Consider the following 24697-nt stretch of genomic DNA (forward strand, 5'->3'; position numbering starts at 1 on the left):
TTTTTGTGGCGTGCAGAGCAAAGGTGTTCGATGTGGTCTCCAACTTACGTCAGATCTTAATACACAGGAGGCCACACCTGGAGCACCAGATACAGTAGGTGACGGCAACACACTTTCAGTGAAGTGCTGCCTCACCTGGAAGGACTGTTTGGGGCCTGAATGGTAATGAGGGAGGAGGTGTAGGGACAAGTATGGCACTTGTTCTGCTTGCAAGGCTAAGTACCAGGAAGATCAATGAGGACAAAGGAGTCATGTAGGGAGTGATCCCTGTGGAAAGTGGGGGGGAGGGAAAGATGTGGTGGGATCCCATTGAAGATGGTGGAAGTTCCGGGGAATTATGTGCTGGATGGGGAGGCTAGTGGGTTGGTAGGTTGAGGCCAAAAGGTACCCTATCCTTGGTGTGGCGGCAGGAGGGTGGAGTGAGGGCAACAATGATGATGGAGAATGGGGAGCCCCTTTGAAGGAGGAGGATATCTGAGTTGTTTTGGAATGAGAAGCCTCTGGGTAGCCTCCAACCTGTTGGTATGGACATCGATTTCTCGAATAATTGCACCACCCCCCACCCTTCTTCACCTTTCTCCATTCCTGTTTCGCTCTTTCACCTCATCTCCTCACCTGCTCATCACCTCCCTCTGGTGCTCCTCTCCCTTCCCTTTCTTCCATGGTCTTCTGTCCTGTCCTATCAGGTTGCCCCTTCTCCAGCTCTTTATCTCTTTCACTAACTGACTTCCCAGGTCTTCACTTCGCCCACTCCCCTTCTCCCGGTTTCACCTATCACCTGTCACCTTGTACTACTTCCTCCCCTCCCCGCACCTTCTTACTCTGACTTCTCCCCATCCTTCCTAGTCCTGATGAAAGGTCTTGGCCTGAAACACCGAATCCTTTATTCCCTTCAATGGATGCTGCCTGACCTGCTGAGATCCTCCAGCATTTTGTGTGTGCTATACAAAATTTCCAGCATCTGCAGAATCTCTTGTCTTTTGTTATTTTCAATCAGAAATCCCTTTTTAATTTGTACCTCATTGCCCTAACAGATCGTTTTGTGATCATTCCCCTTCACTCGCTGATGCCTTCAGTGAATCAGACAGAGGTATGTTAAATATTGTATCTACATTTAATATATATCTGCATTATATACTATATAAAGCATATTTTATTTATGTTACATTACATTTGATAACCCTAGGTTACATCGCTGATGTGTCCCAGAACATTGTAGGATGTACCTCAGCATAATGTTACATATTATGTGTTATTTATTTATAACTAAGAAGTACATTAGAATCAATGAAATCTACACACAAACTTAGACTGAAAATGACCAATGTGCAAGAGAAGACGGTCTGTGCAAATACATAAATAAATAACTAAATAATTCCGAGAGCATGAGTTGTGGAGTCCTTGACAGTGAGTCCATAGTAGTGGAATCAGTGTTATGGGGTGACTGAAGATGTCCTTAGGTTGTAGAATCAGTTCAGAAATATTCCAAAAATGGGCTCCTTGTGTGTTTAATAAGCCAATGAACAAGAAACCCAAAGATTTTCTTCAGTAGGGAAACCATAAGGGACAACATTGCGTTAACTTCATCTGCAAACATTGGAAAATTTGCCCAGAAATACTACTCAATCTTTCATTTACAATTGAAGCATATCTCTGTTACTGACAGTTTACAGACAAAGTTCTCTGTTTAAAAACCTCTTCTGCATAAACTGCAGAAATAATGGGAGAAATTGCAAATTTTAAAAGGTATACTTATTGGTTGTTGAAAGAATATTTAGGCAACTAAAGTCTAAAACTGGCCAGGAAGAAAGGCAATGATTGTCATCCTCAACCTTTAGGCATTTGAAGGCAAATGGATGGAAAAAGTGAATCCTATTTCTGATGCACTTCACAATGTACTTAAATTACACTCTGTCAGAGGATAATTTGTCTGTTAGAGATGTGGGTTTGGTATAATTTAGATGGTTATATTCGCAGGTTTTCAAGAAGCCACCTCCAGGAGTTCGCAAGATTGTAATTGCAACTAACATCGCTGAGACAAGGTAATGGAACACACATAATCACTTCCTGCAGAGGGAAAATTGTTCTACAAATAACTCTTTACAAAATGCTTTTGCTCAGTACGGAGTGAGTTTCTCTTCCTCAACAACTGTCCTAGAAATCTCCTGCTTTATTTATATATTTCATTTCATTTAGAGATACAGCGTGGAACAGGCCCTCCTGCATCGCTCAGCAACCCACCTGTTAACACTAGCCTAATCACAGGACAATGTACACTGCCGTGGCTCCATTTGTGTGAGCTCTCATTATTTTATTTGTGCTTCGAAAGTTTACACCTTATGACATTTCTTGATTTCCTTCCAGACTGGTTATTCAGTAAGTGTACCTGAGAACCAATCCTTAAAGTCAAAGCAAATTTATTCTCAAAGTATGGATACACCACTATACACTACTTTGAGATACATTGTCTTGCAAGTTTTTAGAGGAAAATAAAGAAATACAGTAGAATTTACGAAAACTACTTAAAAACTGGTCAACATAAAAGATCCTGAGGGTTGGATGCAAAGAAAATGATTTGTTTAATGGGAGAATCTAGTACCGGAGAATCACTGTTTAAAGGTTTCATGGTACATTGGTCAGACCGCACAGAATATTGTGAGCAGTTTGGTCCCCCTATCTAAGATAAGATGTACTGGCATTGGACAGGGTCCAGAGATTGCTCACGAGAGTGATCCTGTGAATGAAAGGGTTAACATATAAGGAACATTTGATGGCTCCATGCCTGTACTCACTGGAGTTTAGAAGTATGAGAGGGGGTCTTATTGGAACAAACTGAATATGAAAGGCCTAGGTAGAGTGGATGCGGAGAGGATGTTTCCTATAGTGGGTGAGTCTAGGGCCAGAGGGCACAGCCTAAGATGAAAGGCCATCCCTTTAGAGTAGAGATGAGGAGGAATTCCTTTGGCCAAACGGTGGTGAATCTGTGAAATTCATTTCTACAGACTGCTATGGTGGCCGAGGCCTTGGATATATTTAAAGCAGAGGTTGATAGGTTTTTAATTAATAAAGGCATCATCGTTTACACGGATGAAGGCAGGAGATTTGGGTTGAGAGGGATAATAGATCAGCCATGATGAAATGGCAGAGCTGACTTGATGGGCCAAATGAACTAATTCTGCTCCTGTGTCTTGTGTCTTATTATCTGATGGAAAAATCATTGTATATAATACCTTGTTATTGCTGCTATCTCTTGTGGACTAAAGTGAAATGTCATCTATAAGGCAGGTGTGTGAAGTTTATTTGCTGGGGATTGAGTGTCTGAAACCCTTCCTCAAAGGACAGCAAAAGAGAAGTTCTTGAATATTTTTAAAATAGAAGTAGATACCTGACATCTTTTAAGAAAATGTGGTCAGGTGAAAGAAAAAGCAGGAGAAATTAAACCTCTGACCGGATGGAAAGGAGGAGTAATTAAACATCTAAATTTCTGGAGTGCTCACATATGTTGTTTTTCCAAGTTTAATGAAGCAATGAGATGGGTAATCTGAATCTTATTTATAACCAGGAGGGAGGAAGTGGAATGAGTTCTATATTTTATATTGGCATTGACAGCTTGGGGTTGGTAAGGAGGATCCCCTGATGGATTGCAAAGCGACCTTGCTGTAAATCAGGTTCATCTAGAGTGCAGCATGAACAAGGCTCTCAAAACTGATCCGGCCCTTGTGTGCCTTCCATAATTGCTTGCATGTTCAGGAAGACACACAACCATGTTGCAGATTGTAGGAATGTAAATGTTGGACGAGCTCTGTTTTACAATCTGCTGAAGCCATTTGTTGCTTTTCGCCAACCTCCTGTAGAGAAATAAATTATCAACTAAATCAGATGTCTTTATATTTAATGTATTACAGTTTTATTCAACTAATCCTAAACTAGGGGCATACACCCTGGGTGAGAGGAGAAAGATTTCAAAGGGAGCTGAGGGACAACATTTTGTTGAAGAGGGTGATGAGTATATGGAGCGAGCTGCCAGATGGAGTGGTTGAGGCAGGCACAACAGTATCATTTACAAACCACTTGGAGAGGCGCCTGGAGGGGTTGGGAGGGATACGGACCGAATGCAGGAAATTGGGATTAGCTGGGTGGATACTGTGGGTTGGCATGGACTGGTTAGTCTGAAGGTCTTATACCCATGCTCTGTTGCTCTATGACTAATACTAACACATTCATGACAAGGAAGGGGTAGGGTAAGCAGCAACATAGAATTGAGCAGGGACACAAGGGACTATAGATGCCAGAATCTAGGTTTAAAAAAAAAACAAACTGCTGGAGGGAAATGTGGGTGAAAATGGATTGTTGATGTTTTTTTTGAATCTAGACCCTTCATCTGGACTAAATGAAGAGTCCAGGTCTAGTTCACACGAAGGATCTTGACCCGAAACACCGACGGCCCATTTAACTTCACAGATGCTGCCTGACCCACTGAGTTCTTCCAGCAGTTAGTGTTTTTTTTAATACGCACTTGATGTTTACAGTCAAATCAGTTGTGATCTAATTGAATGGCGGAGCGGACCAGTGTTGCCAAGCGACGTACTCCTACTCTGAAGCAGTATGTACGCAAGTTTGCTTGTGACGTGAAGAAAAGCTATACTATGGCATTAGGTGCCAGAGCCTATCAAACCTCAAGAACCCAACTAACGTGGGGTGTTTACAGAATGGAGGTGAAGAAGGTTCATTAAATTGTTTAGAATGGAATGAATCAGCACGGCTTTGAATGATTGCACAAATAAAACTAAAGATAAAGACTGTAAGTAAGCTCACAAAGCCATTTGAACTTTCAGTACTGCAAAATAATACTGTCTCTGAAATTGTAAATCCTGTGTCCTTGTATTCATTATCACTAAGAATAAAAGAGTGAAGACAAAGCTTTCATGAAATCCTTAGTTCATCCCAGCCTTAGCCTGAATGTGTACCGGAGCTGAATTCTAGAAGGGAGGTGATGGGGTGATGATAATTGCCATTGATATTAAGGAAATGTATAATTGTTGCCCAGGAATCTTGGTAAAATAAAGGAAAACACTTGAATGGTTGTAATCACATTTCATTACAGAGTAAGGTTGTCATGGTTGGTAGAGGTCAACGATCATGGACTTTGCCCTGAGACGTGACTGTAGGGGCTCTTCATGACAGAGTCCCATGTCCAACCATCTTCTGTTGTATCACCATTCCATTATAAGATCTGAAGTGGAGATTACACAATATGGAATTGCTTTCGTTTCTTCTCAACAAATGATCTTGCTTGGAGGGCTTGGGTTGATATATAGCGAGTAGTCTTTGTGTCATTAACAAGCTAAGCAAGGACCAACTCTAGCAGAAGAGTCAAACCACCAACCTTAGACATTCAATGACATTACCATCTCCAAGCCTCCCACACCCCACTATGCATATTCAGGGGTTGCAAGTAACCAAGGCTGGACCAGCCAGATAGATACATGGCTTCAAGAATAAATTGCCCTCTGACTGTTTAGAGTCTTCTAACATTTGTGCAACTGAATCTTCATTAACCTCCAGATGAAGAAACTGTCTCTTCATCCTGAATTGTCACCCCGTTATTTTGCAACTTTCTAACCAGGAGAAATATTGTCCTTTTATTTACCCACAAGAAAATGAATCTTAGAGCTGTATATGGTGACATTCTGTATATGTACTTTGATAGTAAAATTTATTTTGAATTTAGAACCTCCAATCCAGTATGAACCTGGTACTCAATTCAGGATGTAAAGTTCATTCTTGGTTAGGGCAAGCAGTGGCCGAAGGCTATCGAAATAGCAATGGAAAATGAGTCATATGCAGATTCATTTGTGTACTTGTGATTAAATCTTGGAGGCAGGCTCAGCTTCTGAACTGCTTGAGTCTGCAGGCAGAGTGGCTGTCCGCTTTATTTCCCACATACACAAATCCTGCCTTATAGTCCTGCTTGCTATGTATTTGCATCTCAGATGGAGAAGATTGAACAGATTAAAGTATTGAGTAAAAAGGAGCTGGGATGTTATGTTGTCTAAGGCACCGGTGAGCCCCAGTTTTAGAGTATTGTATGCAGTTCTGGTTTCCTACCTACAGGAAATACGCCATTAAGATTGAAGGAGTATGGATGAAGGATGAAAGGTGAAATGTTTAAATGAGACCTGAGGGGGAATGTCTTCGCTCAGAGAGTGATGATAAGTGCAGAGAAAACTTACAATGATTTTGCTGGGATGAGGATTTGAGTTATAGGGAAAGGTTGAATGGGTTAGGTGCCTGGAGCACAGGAGAAGGAGGGGAGATTTAATAGTTATATTAAATATGAGGGCTATAGACAGGATAAATGCATGTTTTTTTCCACTGAGGTTGGATGAGACTAGAACTTGAGGTTATGGATTAAAGATGAAAGGTGAAATATTTAAGTGGGACCTGAGGAAGAACGTCTTCACTCAGAGGGTGATGATAATGTAGAATGAGCTGCAGGTGCAAGTGGTGGAAGCAGGTTTGATTTCAACATTTAAGGAAAATTTGGATCGGTACATGGATGGGAGATGTATGGAGTGCTATGGTCTGGGTGCAGGTTGATGGGACGAGGCAAATTAATAGTTCAGCGTGGACTAGCTGGGCATAAGGGGCTGTTCCTGTGCTGTAGTGTTCTATGACTCCATGAGATCATTGGAAGGGCTGTTGGGAGCCATGGAATGGTGATAATGCAACTGGACTAATAGTCTAGAGCAGGGATTCCCAACCTTTCTGATGCTATGGGCTTCAATAATTAACCGAGGGGTTTGTTGGGAACCCCTGGTCTAGAGGGCTGGATTGAAGTCCTAGAGTTTTTTAAGTTTAATAAAATTACTATGGAATTCTTTAACAGTAAAATATTGGTAATGACTATTAAGCTGATAACACCAAGTATGTTCCAAAATGAAAACTAACCTGGTGAAATCACAACAGGACTACATACCTATTTAATTAAAGGTGTAATCGGTGTATCTTTGAAAAGCTAAGGGATTGTGGAATCAGTGAATCAGATCAATTCAGATCAGCTATGAATGCTGCTGCTGTACAAAGCAGCATCTTGGAGGTTGTAAGAACTTTACCACCCTTGCTGAAGGCAAGGGACCAAAACTGAGACTCAGTTCTTCACTGTCATAAGTGCTGAGTGGGTGAGGTCCATCGTTGGCACAGAAGCCAGTCTCAAGCCACTTCATCTCCAGGAGAGGTTGTGAAACAGTTGGGTGCTAGATACAGCATAGGCTAGAGCATCCTGATCACAACCCCAAATACTGGCACTCCAAAAGTTGTCTTACTCCGGCCAAGCTATTGCAGTATAGTCAAAAAATCGGCAGCCACCATCTAACAGAAAATTTGCTCAGGTCCTGTGACTAATCCAATCAATTTAATTATTACTCCAACTGTGAATTCTTAGTCATCAGTATAACAGTCTGATGGAGGAGGTCGGCCCAAAACATCGACTCTTTATTCCTCTCCATAGATGCAGCCTGACCTGCTGAATTCGGCTAGCATTTTGTGTGTGTTACTCAGCGTAATACCAGTGTCCTCAACAGTAATCAATAACCTGCTTGGAAAAATGCATTTTGGATCGCAGCAGGTTCTGTCTGCTCCAGAGATTATTGTAGCCTTGGACAATACGTGAACCAATGAGCTGAATCTCGGTAGTAAGAAGAGAGTGATTGTCCTGGCCATCAGAGGCATCACTTCACTTAGCGGGCAATAAAATAAAAATTGTAATTAATAGAAATAAAAACCATTCGTTAAAAGAATATCTCACATTAAGGAAATTTGTGAAGTCCAAATATTTTGAATTTGAATTTATTTAAATCTAATATACATCCCACAATGTGAGGGAGTAAAAATCTTTATGTTATGACTCCACTGCAATGTACAGACATGTGAATTTAAAAGTCTAATGGCTTGTAGAAAGAAGCTGTCCCTTAGCCTGTTGATCCTGGCTTTAATGCTGCAGTATTGTTTGCCAGATGGAAGCAGCTGAAACAGTTTTTTGGTTGGGTGACAGGTGTCCCTGATGATCTTCCAGGCCTTCTTTACGCACCTACTGCATAAGTGTTCTCATTGGAGGGAAGTTCACATCTACAGATGCGCTGGGATGCCTGTACCACTCTCTGCAGTGCCCAGTGATCGAGGTTGGTACAGTTCCCCTTCCAGGTGATGATACAGCTAGTCAGGATGCTCTTAGTCGTGTCCCTGTAAAAAGCCTTGAGGATTTGGTGGCTCATGCCAAACTTCAGTTACCTGAGGTAGAACAGATGCTGGTTGTGCTTTATTTGCCACACAGCCTGTGTGTACAGTTCAGGTGAGATCTTAATTGATGTGCATACCAAGAAACTTGAAACTACTCACCCTCTCAACTGCAGTCCCATTGATGTTAATTGGAATGAGCCTGTCTCCATTCCTCCTCTAATCCACGTTCAACTCTTGTTTTTTGGACATTGAAGGAGGAGTGTTATCTTGAACACAACTATGTTTAAATTCTCCTCTGTAGGCTGTCTGGTCACTGCTAGAAATAAGACTGATCAATGTCATGTTATCTTCAAATTTGATCAGTAGGTTGGAGCTGTGTGTGACAGCACAGTCATGGGTGTAAAGGGAGTAGAGGAGGGGAATCAGGACACAACCCTGGGAGGCACCTGTGTTGAGGGTCAGAGGTGAGGGAGCCCATCCTTACCACCGACGGGCGATCTGATAGGAAGTCTAGGATCCAGCTGCTTAGCTCTAGATGTTGGTCTCAGGCAAAATCCTGTCTTCATCTGCTTTATCAGTAACGTGCATTCGATCCTCGGCTTAGACTGGTACATAGCGCTCAGAGGACTTCATGGTGCTGATGATTGTCACTGTGTTCTTTCAGCCAAAAAGGATCCTCAGAATATTTTTGTGGGCATACATAAGATCACGGTCTTCTTACCACGATCGTCATCATCATCATTGTGTGCCGTGTTGTATGACGTAGGCTATCATGATCTCACGACCATGATTGTTCTTGGCAAATTTTTCTACAAAAGTGGTTTGCCATTGCCACCTTCTGTGCAGTGTCTTTACAAGATGGGTGACCTCAGCCATTATCAATACTCTTCAGAGATTGTCTGCCTTGTATCAGTGGTTGCATAACCAGGATGTGATGCGTATCAGTTCTCAAGCGACCATCCACCAGCTCTTCCTGTGGCTTCACGTGACCCTGATATTGAGGGGCTCAGCCAGTGTTATACCTTGCCCAAGGATGGCCTGCAGGCTAGTGGAGGAAAGAAGTGCCTTACCCTTCCTTTGGTAGAGATGTATCTCCATCCTGCCATCCAATCTTCCCAGGTTTGGGGAGTCTAAAATTAAAGGGCATAGATTTGAGGTAAAAGGGGAAAGGTTAAAAAAAAAGACATCTTTTTCACACATCAAAGACGGTGGGTGTTTGGATTGAACTACCAGAAATGGTAGTGGCGGGTACATTTGAAAAGACATTTACACAGATATATGATAGGAAGGTTATAGAGGTGTATGAGCCAAGTGCAGGCAACTAAGACTAGTTGAGGTAGGACACTTGGATGGCATGGTCATTAGTCTGAAGAGCCTGTTACCTACACTCTGTAACTCTGTCCTTATGACTGTTCATTATCATTTGCCAACTCTTGTGGTGTACAGTACATGTGAATTTTTTGTTACATAACTCTTGGTCTGCCCAGGTTGAAAATAGTGTCTATATGGGTCCAGAAATGTACAGTATATCTGAAAAGTTATTTGGGATATCTTTTTCTCTAGCACTTAGTAACAATCCTGCACCAATAATCAAAATTAGACATACAAACCTAATCCAATATATTTTTTCTGTTCTAAATGCACATCTGTTATCTGTTAATGTTTTCTTGAAAACTGCTTGAGATGTGCTACATTTTTGTGTGGGAGAAGGTTTTGCAAGGCTATTAGTGCATAAATAATTATGAGATGTTTTGGTAGGGTGCATTATTATCACTGTGAACAAAAATACTATTCCGATGTTTTTGTGTGCTTCTACTGGCTGTAGCTCAGTACTGCCATAATTACCTTTAATCAGAAATGCAGTGCAATCCAGACTATAGATTTTGAGATCGCAGATGTGAATAGCCACCCCTCTTTTTTTTCCCTACGTCTTCACTGGTTTTCTTTTCCAAGTGTATAGTTTGCTTCTGTTAGTATTGTGTCTGCTTTCAACCGTCACTCAGTGCACTCGAAACCATTGGAACCTGGATCTTTTGAGGATCAATGATCAACTTTATTTGCTGTGTTTGTGTGTATAACATGCAACAGTATATAAATACCAGCATGTATTTGCAAGGAGAACAGCATAATAAAAACTGGTTTAATGTGTTTACAGCGCAGTGATGGGGGGGGGGGTGCGCAAATAGAATGGTTGATAAAATTAATGGTGTGAAGTAATTGTTTTAATAGCCCTATAGTGTTTTACAGAAGGGAGCTTTGGAAGGCAGTTTGCTGGTCCGTAGTGTCTGCAATATTTTTTTCCTGCCTGCTTCTTTGTCCTGGACACATACAAGCCCTGCAGTGATGGCAGACTGCAGCCATTGACCTTTTCTGCTGACCTGACAGTTCCTTGTAGTCTTTGTATATTGTGAGAGGATGCTGCATCAAACCGAGACAGTAATGTGGAATAGTACCAGAATGTTCTGGGAAAGATGAAATTTTACCAACTGCTGCAAGAAGTAGACCATAAAACATAGGAGCAGAATTAGGTCATTTGGGCCATCAAGTCTGCCCCACCATTCCATCATAGCTGATTTGTTATCCCCCTCAACCCCATTCACCTGCCTTTTTCCTGTATCCTTCGATACCATTATTAATCAAGAACTTATTGACCTCTGCTTTAAATATACCCAGTGACTTTCTGTGGTGAATCTGTGGCAATCTGTGGTGAACCTCTGACTAAAGAAATGCCAACTCATCTCTGTTCTAAATGGATGTCCCTCTATTCTGAGGCTGTGCCTTCCGGCACTGGACTCCCCCACTCTCGGAAACAACCTCTACATATGAACTGTGTCTAGGCCTTTCAGTATTCAAAAGGTTTCAGTGTGATTCCATCTCATTCATCTAAGCTGCAGCAGCTAAAGGCCCAGAGCCATCAAATGTGCTTCATACCTTAATCCTTTCATTCCCGGAGTCATCCTTGTGAACCTCCTCTGGATAGTCTCCAATGCCATTTTATCTTTTCTTGGATAAAGGGCCCAAAACTGCTGTGTGACCAATGTCTTATAAAGCCTCAGTGTTATATCTTTGCTTTTATATTCTAGTCCTCTTGAAATGAATGTTCTGCTGAATATTTTTATTAAAAATCTTCATTTTATTCTTTAAAATTGAAAATGGGTTGCTATAAATATTCTGTTCACTCTAGCATTGAATAGAATTGGCCTTTATTGTTTGATTGACTTTTCACAACGGGGCAACAGGATCGTTATGTTGGTGTATAAAACAGCGATGTGACAACTATCTCAGGGATTTAAAGCACAAGTTAATTTGTTAACACAAGGGATTTTGCAAATACTGGCAATCACATGCACACACATATATATACACCCACTCACTCACGCTTGGAAGAACTCAGCAAGTTACCCAACATCTTTGGAAATGAGGGAACAGTTTATGTTTCGTGCCGAGATCCTCCTTCAGGACTGGAAAGGAAGGGGGGAAGACACCAAAATACAAAGGCAGGGGGAGGGGAAGGAGGCTAGCTAGGAAGGTGATAGGTGAAGCCAGGTGGGTGGGAAAGGTAAAGGGCCGGAGAGGAAGGAATCTGATAGGAGAGCAGAGTGGACTATGGGGAAAAAGGGAAGGAGGAAGGGACCCAGAGAGAGGTGAGGACATGAGGTAAGAGGCCAGAGTGAGGAATAGGAAAAACACGGGCAGGCTGGGGGAATAATTACCAAGAGGAGAAGTCGATATTCATACCATCAGGTTGAAGGCTACCTAGATGGAATGTGAGGTGTTGCTCCTCCTCCCTGAGGGTGGCCTTATTGAGGTAAAAGGCAGCCATGGGCTGGCATCTGCCTAGCTCACCAGTCAGGGTCACGTGGTGAATGGTTGTATGAACAGCTGGTGCATATCATGTCCTAGTTATGTGGCCACTGATGCCAGGAAGACAGTTTTCGAAGAGTATTGATAATAGCTGGGGTCACCTGCCTCGTAAAGACACTGCCCAGAAGAAGGCAACGGCAAACCACTTCTGCAGAAAAATTTACCAAGAACAATCATAGTCCTGAGACAATGATCACCTACATCATGTGACATGGCACATGATGATGTATTTATATTTGTTGTGTTCTTTACCTTCTGTTTTATTGTGGTTCATCGGATCAGAGTAGCAATTACTTCTCCATTCTCCTTTTCACCTGTGCACTGGAAATGGCATTAAATGATCTTGAATTTTGACTCTTCAAAGGAGGAGTAATTAAACATCTAATTTTCTGGAGTGCTCCCATGTGTTGTTTTCCCAAGTTCAATGAAGCAATGAGACGGGTAATATGAATCTTATTTATAGCCGGGGTGAGGATGTGAATCAAGTTCCATGTTTTATATTGGCTTTAACAGCTTGGGTTTGGTAAGGAGGATTCCCTGTTGCATTGTAAAGGGACCCTGCTGTAAATTAATTTCATGTAGAGTGCAGCATGGAACTGTGCCTTCCAGAATTGCTTATGTGTTCGCGAAGACACACACAGCCATGTTGCATCTTGGAGGATTGTAAATATTGGTTGAAGTCTAAAACACATGACATTCTACAGATGCTGGAAATCCAGAGTAACACACAAAAAATGATACTGGAACTTAGCAGGTCAGGCAGCATCCATGGAAAGGAATAAACAGTCGCCAATTCGAGCTGAGACCCTTCAGGGCACGTCTGTGATGAACTCGCGTTTTACAATTGCCTTAAGCCAGCTGTAACCCAGGTCAATTAAACCCAACGCTGTAATGTTAGAAAGTTCTACCTGTGGAGAGATGAAAACAAGGTTTACCGATTTCTTTTTTTACTGAGAAAAATAATATGCGGGGGCGGGGTGTTGCGGGCTGGACACAGGACGGACAAGGAGAGAAATGCAGCAATAACTAGAAGCTGAAGACGTGAACTGTTAAAAGTGGAATTAGTAGTGAGTATCTTTACCCTTGTAACTTGAAACCCTCAGGGTGAAACCCCTGGAGGAGAGATGATAGCGACAAAGGATTGATTGAAGCTACGGCTATAGCACGCAGCAGCTTTAACGAGACAATATCAGCAGAGACCAGTGTCCAAAATCAGTGTAGTCGGGAATTAGTTTGGTAAAGTCATACCAAAGGATTTGGTCAAGTTTTTGTACAAGTTTGTGAATTGACTTTCTGTGGAAGATCAACTTTTTCATTCCAATGAACTAAGAAACAAGATGGCGAGCCACCCAGCACAGGAACAAAATGAGTAATGACGTAGAGGATTTGATATGGTAGGATGTATAAGTTTATTTTCATTCAAAGAATCCGAATTTGATTTTCTGCAAGAACTGATTATTTTTACAAAGGCTTTAAGTTACTGAGTGAAATTTACTTTGTTTAAGAGTTGTGATGTTGGAGAATTGTCATGAAAGGAGTTAAACTGTGTATATATAATTTTTGAATTTGAATTTAAACTTGTAGATATACTGCCTGGAACTGAAACTGAGTTAATTATAATACTTGAGAAAAGGAATTATATTTGGTTTTCTCACTAACTAGGGATAAGTAAAAAGGAATTTGTTGTGGTTTGATATCTAAGATTTGGAATCTAAACAAAATCTTTGAATTTTGTATTGTTCTTGCTGACGTAAATATTTTGTACGTATTGTTTTTTTTCTTATATACAAAACCTTATTTTCAAAAGTGTGTGGTTTCTATTCGCTGCCTCCTTCCGATATCTGGATTCCTCTGATGGCCTATTAGCACCTAGTGTAATTTGATTTTCTCGACAGAGTGCGACGCCTGGTCACACATGATAAGACTGGTGCTACCCCTTGCTATTGATCCATAGCATAAAAAAAAGTTGGGAACCCCTGGGTTAAGCCTCCAACTGATTTTTTTTTTACCAAACTCCCACAGAGAAATAAAATGTCAATTAAATATATTGGTGAAAATATTACAATTTTATTGAACTAAGCCAAAACTAGGCATGGACTTGAGGTGAGAGGGGAAGGGTTTCAAAGGGAGCTGGGGGGCAACATTTTCACTGTGGGTAAATGGAAAGAACTGCCTGAGGAAGTGGTTGATGCAGATAGAATAGTATCACTCACTTAAGAAAAAACACTTGCATAGCTACATGAAGGTTTGAGGGTTGAATGCAGGAAATGGGACTAGCTGGCTGGGTATTATGATCAGCATGGATTTAGACCATAAGACATTGGAGCAGAATTAGGAGATTTGGTCTAACAAGTATGCTCCACCTTCGATCATGGCTGATTTATTTTACCCCTCAACCAATTCTCCTGCCTTTTCCCCATAACCTTTGATGCCCTTACTTATCAAGAGCCAATCATTGCTGGACCAAAGGACCAGTTTACATTTACCTGCTTTTAGTCATGGAACACTATTAGCAGTGTTTCTATGACTAATAGAATGGGTAACTGAACACTCATTTTATTGAAGTTAAGTGTACTGATCATACAAACTTAAAATTGGTCGTGAGGAGGATGTGATATGTGACTATGCAATGAAAAGTTTTGTGTGCATGCCATCCAGACTGATAATTCTGCACGTTAGTATAGATGGAGTACAGAATGAAATCGGTGACAGAATGCAGGAGCTGGTGATAATAGAATTAACAGGTGGATTAGTCCCTCCATCAAGGGACAAACATTTACCCCCTTCCATAGCCCACGTCACTGAAGTTGTATTGTGTTGCAAGGAACCTGCTCACAGAAACGTCCTGTACAAAAGAAACTTTCACCAACAAGATCTGTTTTCTAACTGCTGCATTGTGCAACTAAAAGCAAATAATTCCTGTGAAGCACTGAGTTCTCAGAGATGCGAATAGCTGCCCCCTTAAGATGAAAAGCCAATAAAATGGAGGAGCCATTCAGCCCATTGAGTTTGCTCCGCCATTTGATGTTGGCTGATTTATTTTCCCTTGCAACCCTATGTTCCTGTCTTCTCTCTGTAACCTGTAATGCAGGAGTTTCTGCAGGCGCTGCAGCTCCAGCGTGACATGCAGGCGATGCTGGAAGACCTCAGGTCAGGCTGTATCTATGGACTAGAATAAAGAGATGACATTTTGGGCCAAGACACTTCATTAGGTCTGACGAAGCGACTCTGCCTGAAACATTGGCACTTTATTTCTTTCCATAGATGCTGCCGGACCTGCTGTGTTCTGTCAGCATTGTGTATGTGCTTCCTTGTACCTTTGACACCATTATTAATCAAGAAACCTCCGCTTTAAATATTCTCAATGACTTGGCCTCCACAGTGGTCAGGGAACAATGAATTCCACAGATTCAGTACCCTCTGGTTAAAGAAATTCCTCCTAATCTTTGCTGTAAAGAGATGTTCTATTGTGAGGCTGTGCCATCTGGTCTTAATAACACTCCAACTATAGGAAATATTCTCCCCATGTCTACTCTGTCTAGGTCTTTCTACATCTGATAGGTTTCAGTGAGAATCACCTCCTAATTCTCCTGAACTCCAGGGAATAGATGACCAGATGATTTCTGCGATCATTCTAGTAAACCACCTCTGGACCACCTCCAATGCCAGCACATCATTCCCTCGATACGGAGCCCAAAACTGCTTACAGTGCTCCAAATGTGGTCTGACTAATGCCTGATATTCTTCCTTTTATATTCTAGTCCTCATGTAATTCCATTTGCCTTCCTTACTTCTGGCTCAAAGAGCAAGTTAAGCTATATGGAATACTGCACTAGGAATCCCCAGTCCCTTTGAACATCTGGTTTCTGAATTCACTCTCCATTTAGAACATTTGTCCCTTTATTCACACGATATTACATTTTTATTCCTTTGTATCACTAGCAGCAGCCTTACCACCATCAGGGACATGCATACAGAGAGTTGCTGGAAATAGGCCAGCAATATCATGAAGGATCCCACCCACCCTGCTCATGGACTGTTATCTCACTCCCATCAGGGAAGAGGCTATGCAGCATCCATACCAAGACCACCAGACTCAAATGCATTTACTTTCTCCAAGCTCTTAGGCTGACTAACACCTTTTCCTTTTTTTTATTGTGTTCTCTATGCTTGTGTTTTTTTTTGCTGCATCGGATCTGGAATAACAATCATTTTGTTTTCCTTTACAGTGTGCTGAAGAATGACAAAGAATCTTGAATCTGCCAGTTCTTTGCCCATTTTCTAAATCTGTTCAAGTCCTTTTGCAGATTCCCTGTTTCCTCAAGGCTACCTGCCCCTCATGCTTTCTTTGTGTCATCCACAAACTTGGCCAGCAAACCATCAAATCCATCCTCCAGACGTTGACATATGATGATATTAGACCTTCAACAATGCAGTCTGTACCCAGGATTATCATTGTTCATGAAAGCACTGCTAATGTATGAGGGGGTGTGATTGAAGTGCATTAGTATTGATAAAACGCACAGCAAAAAATAATGCTTAAAAATCTTTTATCTTCCAGTATCACCATAGATGACGTGGTCCATGTGATAGATGGGGGGAAGATAAAGGAGACTCACTTTGACACTCAAAACAATATCAGCACGATGGCTGCAGAGTGGGTTAGCAAAGCGAATGCCAAGCAGCGGAAAGGTCGAGCTGGAAGGTAAGGTAGTTTTCTGCACCTGTCGACAGGTATGCATAATATATAGCATTGAGTCACTGAAGCACTGTTTATAGAGGGCAGTCAGTGGATGCTTACAGAGTCGAAGTTTGTTGGTCATAAACTGGGACTTTCTGGTCTCTGGTTAAGCTTTCCATCTTTAGTATGAAGCAAGAATTACAAGAAGATAAAAATGGTGCCAAAGAGTGGTGACCTTGTGTGCCGCTCCAAATAGAATCATCAGGTATTCCTTTCTAGGACTACTTCAGCTAGTCATGACCATGGGTACTTCAGTAAGGTGCATAGCTTTCGGAGACTTCCATCTTTTGTTCTGAGTTTCTGCCACCATCTTACAGAGGGAGATACAAGAGAACACAGATGCTGGAATTTGGACCCAAAAAATAACCTGCTGAAGGAACTCGGTATGTCAGGCAGCATCTGTTGGCAGGGGGAATGGGAGTTGTTGATGCTTCAGGAGAGGTGCAGGGTCTTGATCTGAAACATCAAAGTTCAAAGCAGATTTATTATCACAGTATGTACACGTCACCATATGCGTGATTCACTTTCACGCAGGCATTCACAGTGGAACAAAGAAATACCTTAGAATTAGTGAAAACCACAAAGACTGACAAACAACTAATGTTCAAAAGAAGGCAAATAGTGCAAATAGAAAAAAATAATATGCTCAGTGGCCACGTTATTAGTTACCTCCTGCTGTAGCCCATCCATCTCAAGCTGCGACGTGTTGTGCGCTGAGAGTTGCTCTTCTAAACACTGTTGTCGCACATGGTTATTTGAGTTGCTGTCGCTTCCTGTCAGCTTGAACCAGTCTGACCATTCTCCTCTGACCTCCCCCATTAACAAGGCAGTTTCACTGACAGAACTGTCGCACATTGGATGTTTCTTTGTTCTTCGCGCTATTCTCTGTAACCTTTAGCGGCTGTTGTGTGTGAAAATCCCAGAAGATCAGCAGTTTTTGAGATAATCAAACTGTCCCGTCTGGGACCAACAATCACTCCATGGTCAAAGTCACTTAGATCACGTTTTTTCCCCTCCTGGTGCTTGGTCCGAACAACAACTGAACCCTTTGACCATGTCTGCATGTTCTTAGTCATAGTCATAGTATAGTCATAGTCATACTTTATTGATCCCGGGGGAAATTGGTTTTCATTACAGTTGCACCATAAATAATTAAATAGTAATAAGTAAATTATGCCAGGAAATAAGTCCAGGACCAGCCTACTGGCTCAGGGTGTCTGACCCTCCAAGGGAGGAGTTGTAAAGTTTGATGGCCACGGGCAGGAATGACTTCCTATGACACTCTGTGTTGCATCTCGGTGGAATGAGTCTCTGACTGAATGTACTCCTGTGCCCAACCAGGACATTATGTAGTGGATGAGAGACATTGTCCAAGATGGCATGCAACTTGGACAGCATCCTCTTTTCAGACACCACCGTGAGAGACTCCAGTTCCATCCCCACAACATCACTGGCCTTACGAATGAGTTTGTTGATTCTGTTGGTGTCTGCTACCCTCAGCCTGCTGCCCCAGCACACAACAGCAAACATGATTGCACTGGCCACCACAGACTCGTTCTGCCACATCACTGGGTGATTAGATATTTGCATTCATGAACAGATGTACAGAATAAAAAGGTCACTGAGTGTAAAATAAATAATACTGAGAACATACATGAGTTCTAAAGTCCTTGAAAATAAATCTATAAATTGCGGAATTAGTTCAGTGTTAAGGTGAAAGAACTGATCAGTGCTGGTTCAGGAGCCTGTTGGTTGTAGGGTAATGACCGTTCCTAAACCTGGTGTGGGACTGAAGGCTCCTGTACCTCCTGCCTGATGCTAGCAGCGAGAAGAGAGCATGGCTTGGTTGGAGGGCGTCTTTGATGGATGCTGCTTCATTGTGGCAGCCCCCCCCCTTTGTAAATTGCTCAGAGGTGGGGAGGGCTTTTCCTGCGATGGTCTGGGCTGTACCCACTGCTTTTTGTAGGCTTTTCCATTCTTGAGCATTGGTGTATCCATACCAGGCCATGATGCAATCAGTCAGAATACTAAAATAACAGTCAGTACTTTTGAATTCTGCAGCGGGGGATGAAGACACTCATCTTGTTTTTCAAGAGTAGAATAACAATGATGGGAAAATCTGCTCGAGTTCAATATGATTGTACTCAATAGAATGAGTAGATTTGGTGCCTTTGGAATTTTTGATAGCTTCTGACAGTGATTATTGCAAATAGAACAAGGAATAATCTACTGGTGTACGTTTACAATTGCTTATTAGGTAGAAAGTGAAAAGTAGAAGTAAATGGGTCCTCCTTGGTTGGCAGGCTTTGACCAGTGGGATATCATAGGGTTTTATGCTTTATGTATTCCCAATAGCAATAATTTCCCTGACAGGATCGAATGACATTTGTCCAGGTTTGCTGGGGACACTAAACTAGATGGGATTGTGAGTACTTAAGGAGGTGACAAGGAACTCAGAGTATTGTTATACTGAGGTTGTATGAAATGTTGGCGAGGCTGAATTTGGAGTATTGGGTGCTGATGTGGCCACCTACCCACAGGAAAGATATCAATAAGCTTGAAGGAGTATAGAGAAATGTTGCCAGGTCTTGGTTGACTGGATTTGGACTTTATTCCCCGAAGTGTAGGAGAATGAGAGGAGATTTGATAGAAATATACAAAACCATGAGGGCTATAGATAGGGTAAATGCATGCAGACTTTTTTCCCTTGAGTTTGGATGAGACTGGAAACTAGGAAGTCACAGGTTTAAGGTGAAAAGTGGAATATTTAAGGCAGGGGTTCCCAACCTGGAGTCCATGGCATAAAAAAGGTTGGGAACCCCTGATTTAAGGGAAAGCTGAGGGGGAACTTCTCAACTCAGAGGGAGGTGAGTGTGGAACAAACTGGCAGTGAAAGTGCTGAATGTTAGTTCAATTCCAACAGTTAAGAGAAGTTTGAGTAGGTACGTGGATGAGAGGGGTATGGGTGCAGGTAGATGTGGCTAGGCAGACAAACAGGTCAGTATGGACTAGATAGGCCAAAGGGCCTATTTCTGTGCTGTTGTGTTCAATGACTCTAACTCTCCACTATGCGTCTCTAGAAACATCGGCAATTCCCTTCCTTTCCCCATCACTCCCAGCAGATCCTACCCGGCCAGCTAAGTTCTAGCAGCAGTCTGCTTTCTTACAGATATTCACAGACCGTATGGCTTTTTTACCATTTGCCTCCTGATATTAAATGCTCTGGTGCAAGCAACACTTTTTCATTCATTTTTCTGCAACTAGTTTTCGTGCTTTAATTATTCAACCGAAAATATACTGCTAACATCTTCATTACGGATCTTAAATTGCTTATGGTAAAATGATTATGGTAAAAACCAGTATTGCTTTCTGTTCAAAGTACATAAGATACAGTTTTTTTGATTGATTGTGTAACAAAGGGCGTGAGGTAATGTTGCAGGTCTATAAAACTCTGGTTAGACCAGACTTAAGAGTATTGTATTTGGTTCTGGTCACTTCCTTATAGGAAGGAGTTTGAAGCTTTAGACAGGGTCCAGAGCAGATTTACCAGGATCCTGCCTGTATTAGAGGGCATATCTTATGTGGATAGCTTGAGTGAGCTCAGGCCTTTCTCTTTGGAGTGAAGGAGGATGATAGGTGACTTAATAGAGATGTACAGGATGATAAGAGGCATAGATACAGTGGTCAGAGACTGTTTTTTCCTCCAGGGTGGAAATGGCTAATACGAGGGGGCACAATTTTAAGGTGTTTGGAGGAAAGTACAGGGAAGATGTCAAAAGTAGTGTTTTTTTTAATATACGGAGTGGTGGGTATGTGGAACGCGCAGCCAAGGGTTGTGGTAGAGGAAGTTATTTTAGGGACAATTAGGTGATTCTTAGACACATGTTTAAAGGAAAGATGGAGAGCTATGTAAGAAGGAAGGGTTAGATTGATCTCGGAGTAGGCTAAAGAGTCAGTACAATATCATGGGCCAAAGAGCCTGTACTGTGACGTACTTTTGGGCATTTTTATTTATGATTTCGCGCATTCTCACTTTGAGACAAGAGGATCAGATTTGTGTCACCCTAAGTCAGGCAAACTCCAGACAAGGTTATTTAAGTCTGAAATAATGTATGGAAATTTCCTACAATCTTTAGCATAATTGTGGATTTTGAAAGGGTACTTTTTTTTGTATTGTGTACCATTGCCGACACACAATGTACAATCCCAAATGATGATGTATTTTATAGAGAATTAAGTTGGTAAGTTAAATAGCTGCAGTTAACGGTGCAATTGAACTGACTGGTTTGTCAATCTCATACGTCATTTGTGTGCATGTGTGGCCATTGTTATACTGACTGTGCAGTGTGTAGATGGTAGATGTAAGGAATCTGTGAGAGCTAACAGTCATAAGAAAAGCAGCAGTGGATGAAATAATTTAACCATTTATACATTCAGTGGCCACTTTATTAGTACAGGAGTGTACCTAACAGAATGACCACAGGAGTGGAAACCAGGGTGGTTTTTTGCTGCTGTCGCCCATCCATTTCAAGTGTCGACGTGTTGTGCATTCAGAGATGCTGTTCTACACACTGTTGTAGCATATGGTTATTTCATTTACTGTCGCCTTCCTGTCAGCTTGAACCAGTCTGGCCATTCTCCTCTGACCTATCTCGTTAACAAAGCGTTTTGGCCCACAGAACTGCTGCTCACTGGATGTTTTTTTTTTGTTTTTTGCACATTCTCTGTAAACTCTGGAAATTTTCTTGTGTGAAAATCCCAGGAGATCAGCAGTTTCTGAGATACTCAAACCACCCTGTGTGCCACTAACAATCGTTCCATGGTCAAAGTCACTTGGATCACATTTCGCCCCCATTTTGATGTTTGGTCTGGACAACAACTGATCATGTCTGTATGCTTTTACGCATCGAGTTGCAGACACATAGTTGGCCAATTAGATATTTGCATAAATAATCAGATGTACAGGTATACCTAACAAAGTAGCTACTGAGTGTATAATCCCGTAACAGAGACTTTGCTAATAGAAGAAAGCTTGATCTTGCCTTTTACTTTATTTTCATATAGCATGTAGGTACATTCAGTATTTTGCCCTAGTACATTGTCATTTAAGTCATAGTCATACTTTATTGATCCCGGGGGAAATTGGTTTTCGTTACAGTTGCACCATAAATAATAAATAGTAATAGAACCATAAATAGTTAAATAGTAATATGTAAATTATGCCAGTCAATTATGAAATAAGTCCAGGACCAGCCTATCGGCTCAGGGTGTCTGACCCTTCAAGGGAGGAGTTGTAAAGTTTGATGGCCACGGGCAGGAATGACTTCCTATGACGCTCTGTGCTGCATCTCGGAGGAATGAGGAATATCAGTTATCCATTAATTGTGTCGGAGAATCACATTGCCGAATTAGTCATTTGACTGTGTATTGCAGGTATTTACATTTTCATATACCATTCTGTCTAAAGGTGCTAATTTGAATATGCCTGGACTCTTTCGATTTTGTTTTTTGCAGTTTGTGTGATTTGTTTTTTTTACGTGGGGGTGGAGTTTGATGCTTTTCTTTGAATGGGCTCACAGTTTTCTTTGTTTATGGCTGCCTGTGGGAACAAATCTCAGGGTTGTTTACTGCATACATACTTTGACAATAAGTGTACTTTGAGTCTTGAATCCTGTCTTGGGCTTCTGGACCAGTTTCATTCGCCTCAGCACTGAACTGTTCAGCAGCCTGTCGAATCACTTTCAGAAAGTCTGCAGCTCGTGTTCTCAGTATTATTTTACATTTTTTAGTTTATTTTTACCATTTGTCCTCTTGTTGGTCTTTGTTATGTGTAGTTTTTCATGGATTCTGTTGTATTTCTTTATTTTCCTGTGGGTTCCTACAAGAAAATGAATCTCAAAGTTCTATATGGAAACCGTACATTGATAAGTTGGGGCCATGGTAGTGTAGCGGTTAGCGCAACGCTGTTGCAGCTCAGGGTGTCGGAGTTTGGAGTTCAGTTCTGACACTGTCTGTAAGAAGTCGTACACTCTCCCCGTGATTGTGTGGGTTTCCTGTGGTGCTCCGGTTTCCTCCCACAGTCCAAAGGTATCCTGTTTGGCAGATTAATTGGACATTGTATATTGTCCTGTGCTTAGGCTAGGGTTAAATAGATGGGTTGCTGGGTGGTGTGCCTCAATGATCTGGAAGGGCCTGTTTCTCACCATATCTCTAAATAGTATAAAAATAAAATAATAAATTTACCTTGAACCTTGAACTTTAATAGAAGCAGCTTTGAAAGGAAAGTGACTTAATAAGGTAAATAAAAGCGTTATTCATAGAAAATTGCCTGTAGTGGTTGTCAGTCGTAAATGGACATGCATAGTCTAAGTGGTTCCAGCTAGATGAGTGACGGTGATTGCTGTAGTTTGACAAAAACATTCGCAGCCACACACAGCCTGAATGCAGATTGGGACCTGAGTCGGGACGGGGGTAAAGCTGAGTCAAGTTTTCAAGATTCAAGTTTATTTATCACGTGCACATCGAAACATACAGTGAAATGCGTCTTTTGTGTTAACACCCAATGCATCCGAGGGTGTGCCCACTGTTGCCTCACATTCCGGTATCAACGTAGCATACCCACAATGCTTAGCAGAACAACACAGAACACAACGGGTGACAAAACAACAGCAAAACAAGCCCCATTCCTCCCTCCCACCCACCCACGCACACACCAAGTCCTCCACTAGGAGGACTAGAACTCGGCTTTTCAAACAGTGGGCTTTAACATCCCCAGTGGACTCTCAGGGATTCACAGATTTTGGGGGGTGGGGGTGGGTTCTGGCCTTCGGGCCTTGACTTCTGAACTTTCAGTTGACCCTGGGGCCTGGATCTTTGGCATCAACCCAGGTCAAGTCAATCACCGAATCCTCGGCCTTGGACTCTGAGCTCGCCAATGACAAGGCCCCAAACACTCGGTTTGGGACATTTACATTGGCCATAATTCTAGGAGAAGCATAGCGATCGGAATTGAACTCCTGTCACTGGTGCTACAACAGTGTTAAGCTAACTGCCACACTACCATGCCACCCATTCTAGGTCCCACCTTCTCCTCTTTTTTACGGAAAATTGTTACTGGATCACTCATCCTATTAAACCTTTTATAGTATCAGAGTGACACAGGCGATCCCGAGGTTACAACAGGGGGTTTATTCCTGACAGCTGCTCATATCCTGACATTTTTGTAACATCAGCATGTGAGAGTGCGACGATGCACGTGAAGAGCAGCCACCAGCTGGCCTCACTGACTCAGCCTGTGTAGCGCTCCCACCTCTGCCTGACTAGTCCCAGCCCCTGATTGTTGTGGCTCAGGAAGAGGGTCAGAGAGAGGGCACACAGAAATGCATTGCTCCCGCCTGGATAGAAGATAGCTATAGCGGCCAGTAAATTCATTCCCATCTATCCCTCCTGTTCTCCCAAATGCTGCTTTGTATGTACAGGGTGTCTGTGAGTCAGGCATTCGTAACCTGGGAGTTTGTAATCCAAGAATAACTAATACGGATGCAGAGAGAGTCAGTCTCTGTCTCTGTGTGTCTGTCTGTCTCTCTCTCTCTGTCTCTCTCTCTCTCTCTCTCTCTCTCACTCACTCACTCACTCACTCACTCACTCACTCACTCACACACACACACACACACACACACACACACACACACACACACACACACTCTCTCTCTCACACGCACATACTCTGTCACACTCACTCTCTTACAGGCCCAGACCCTTCAGTTTGTAATCCAGCTGCCAATCCTGTATTGATTCCTGTAATTCTGCTATTGATTTAGGACTCTGCATCTAAAACTTCTCATGGCATATTTC

General features: G+C 42.0%; 1 protein-coding gene across 1 annotated transcript in view; it reads left to right on the top strand.

Annotated features, from left to right (window-relative positions):
- dhx36 (DEAH (Asp-Glu-Ala-His) box polypeptide 36) overlaps positions 1-24697 on the top strand; it is a 125870-nt gene that overhangs the window by 62485 nt on the left and 38688 nt on the right. The window contains exons 13-15 of the mRNA XM_063045313.1: positions 1035-1090; positions 1978-2042; positions 16664-16807. Coding sequence (XP_062901383.1) covers positions 1035-1090; positions 1978-2042; positions 16664-16807 — 265 coding nt within the window. The remainder of the gene's footprint in view (positions 1-1034; positions 1091-1977; positions 2043-16663; positions 16808-24697) is intronic.

Source organism: Mobula hypostoma, chromosome 4 (assembly GCF_963921235.1).
Source record: "Mobula hypostoma chromosome 4, sMobHyp1.1, whole genome shotgun sequence".
NCBI classification, from domain to species: Eukaryota; Metazoa; Chordata; class Chondrichthyes; order Myliobatiformes; family Myliobatidae; genus Mobula; species Mobula hypostoma.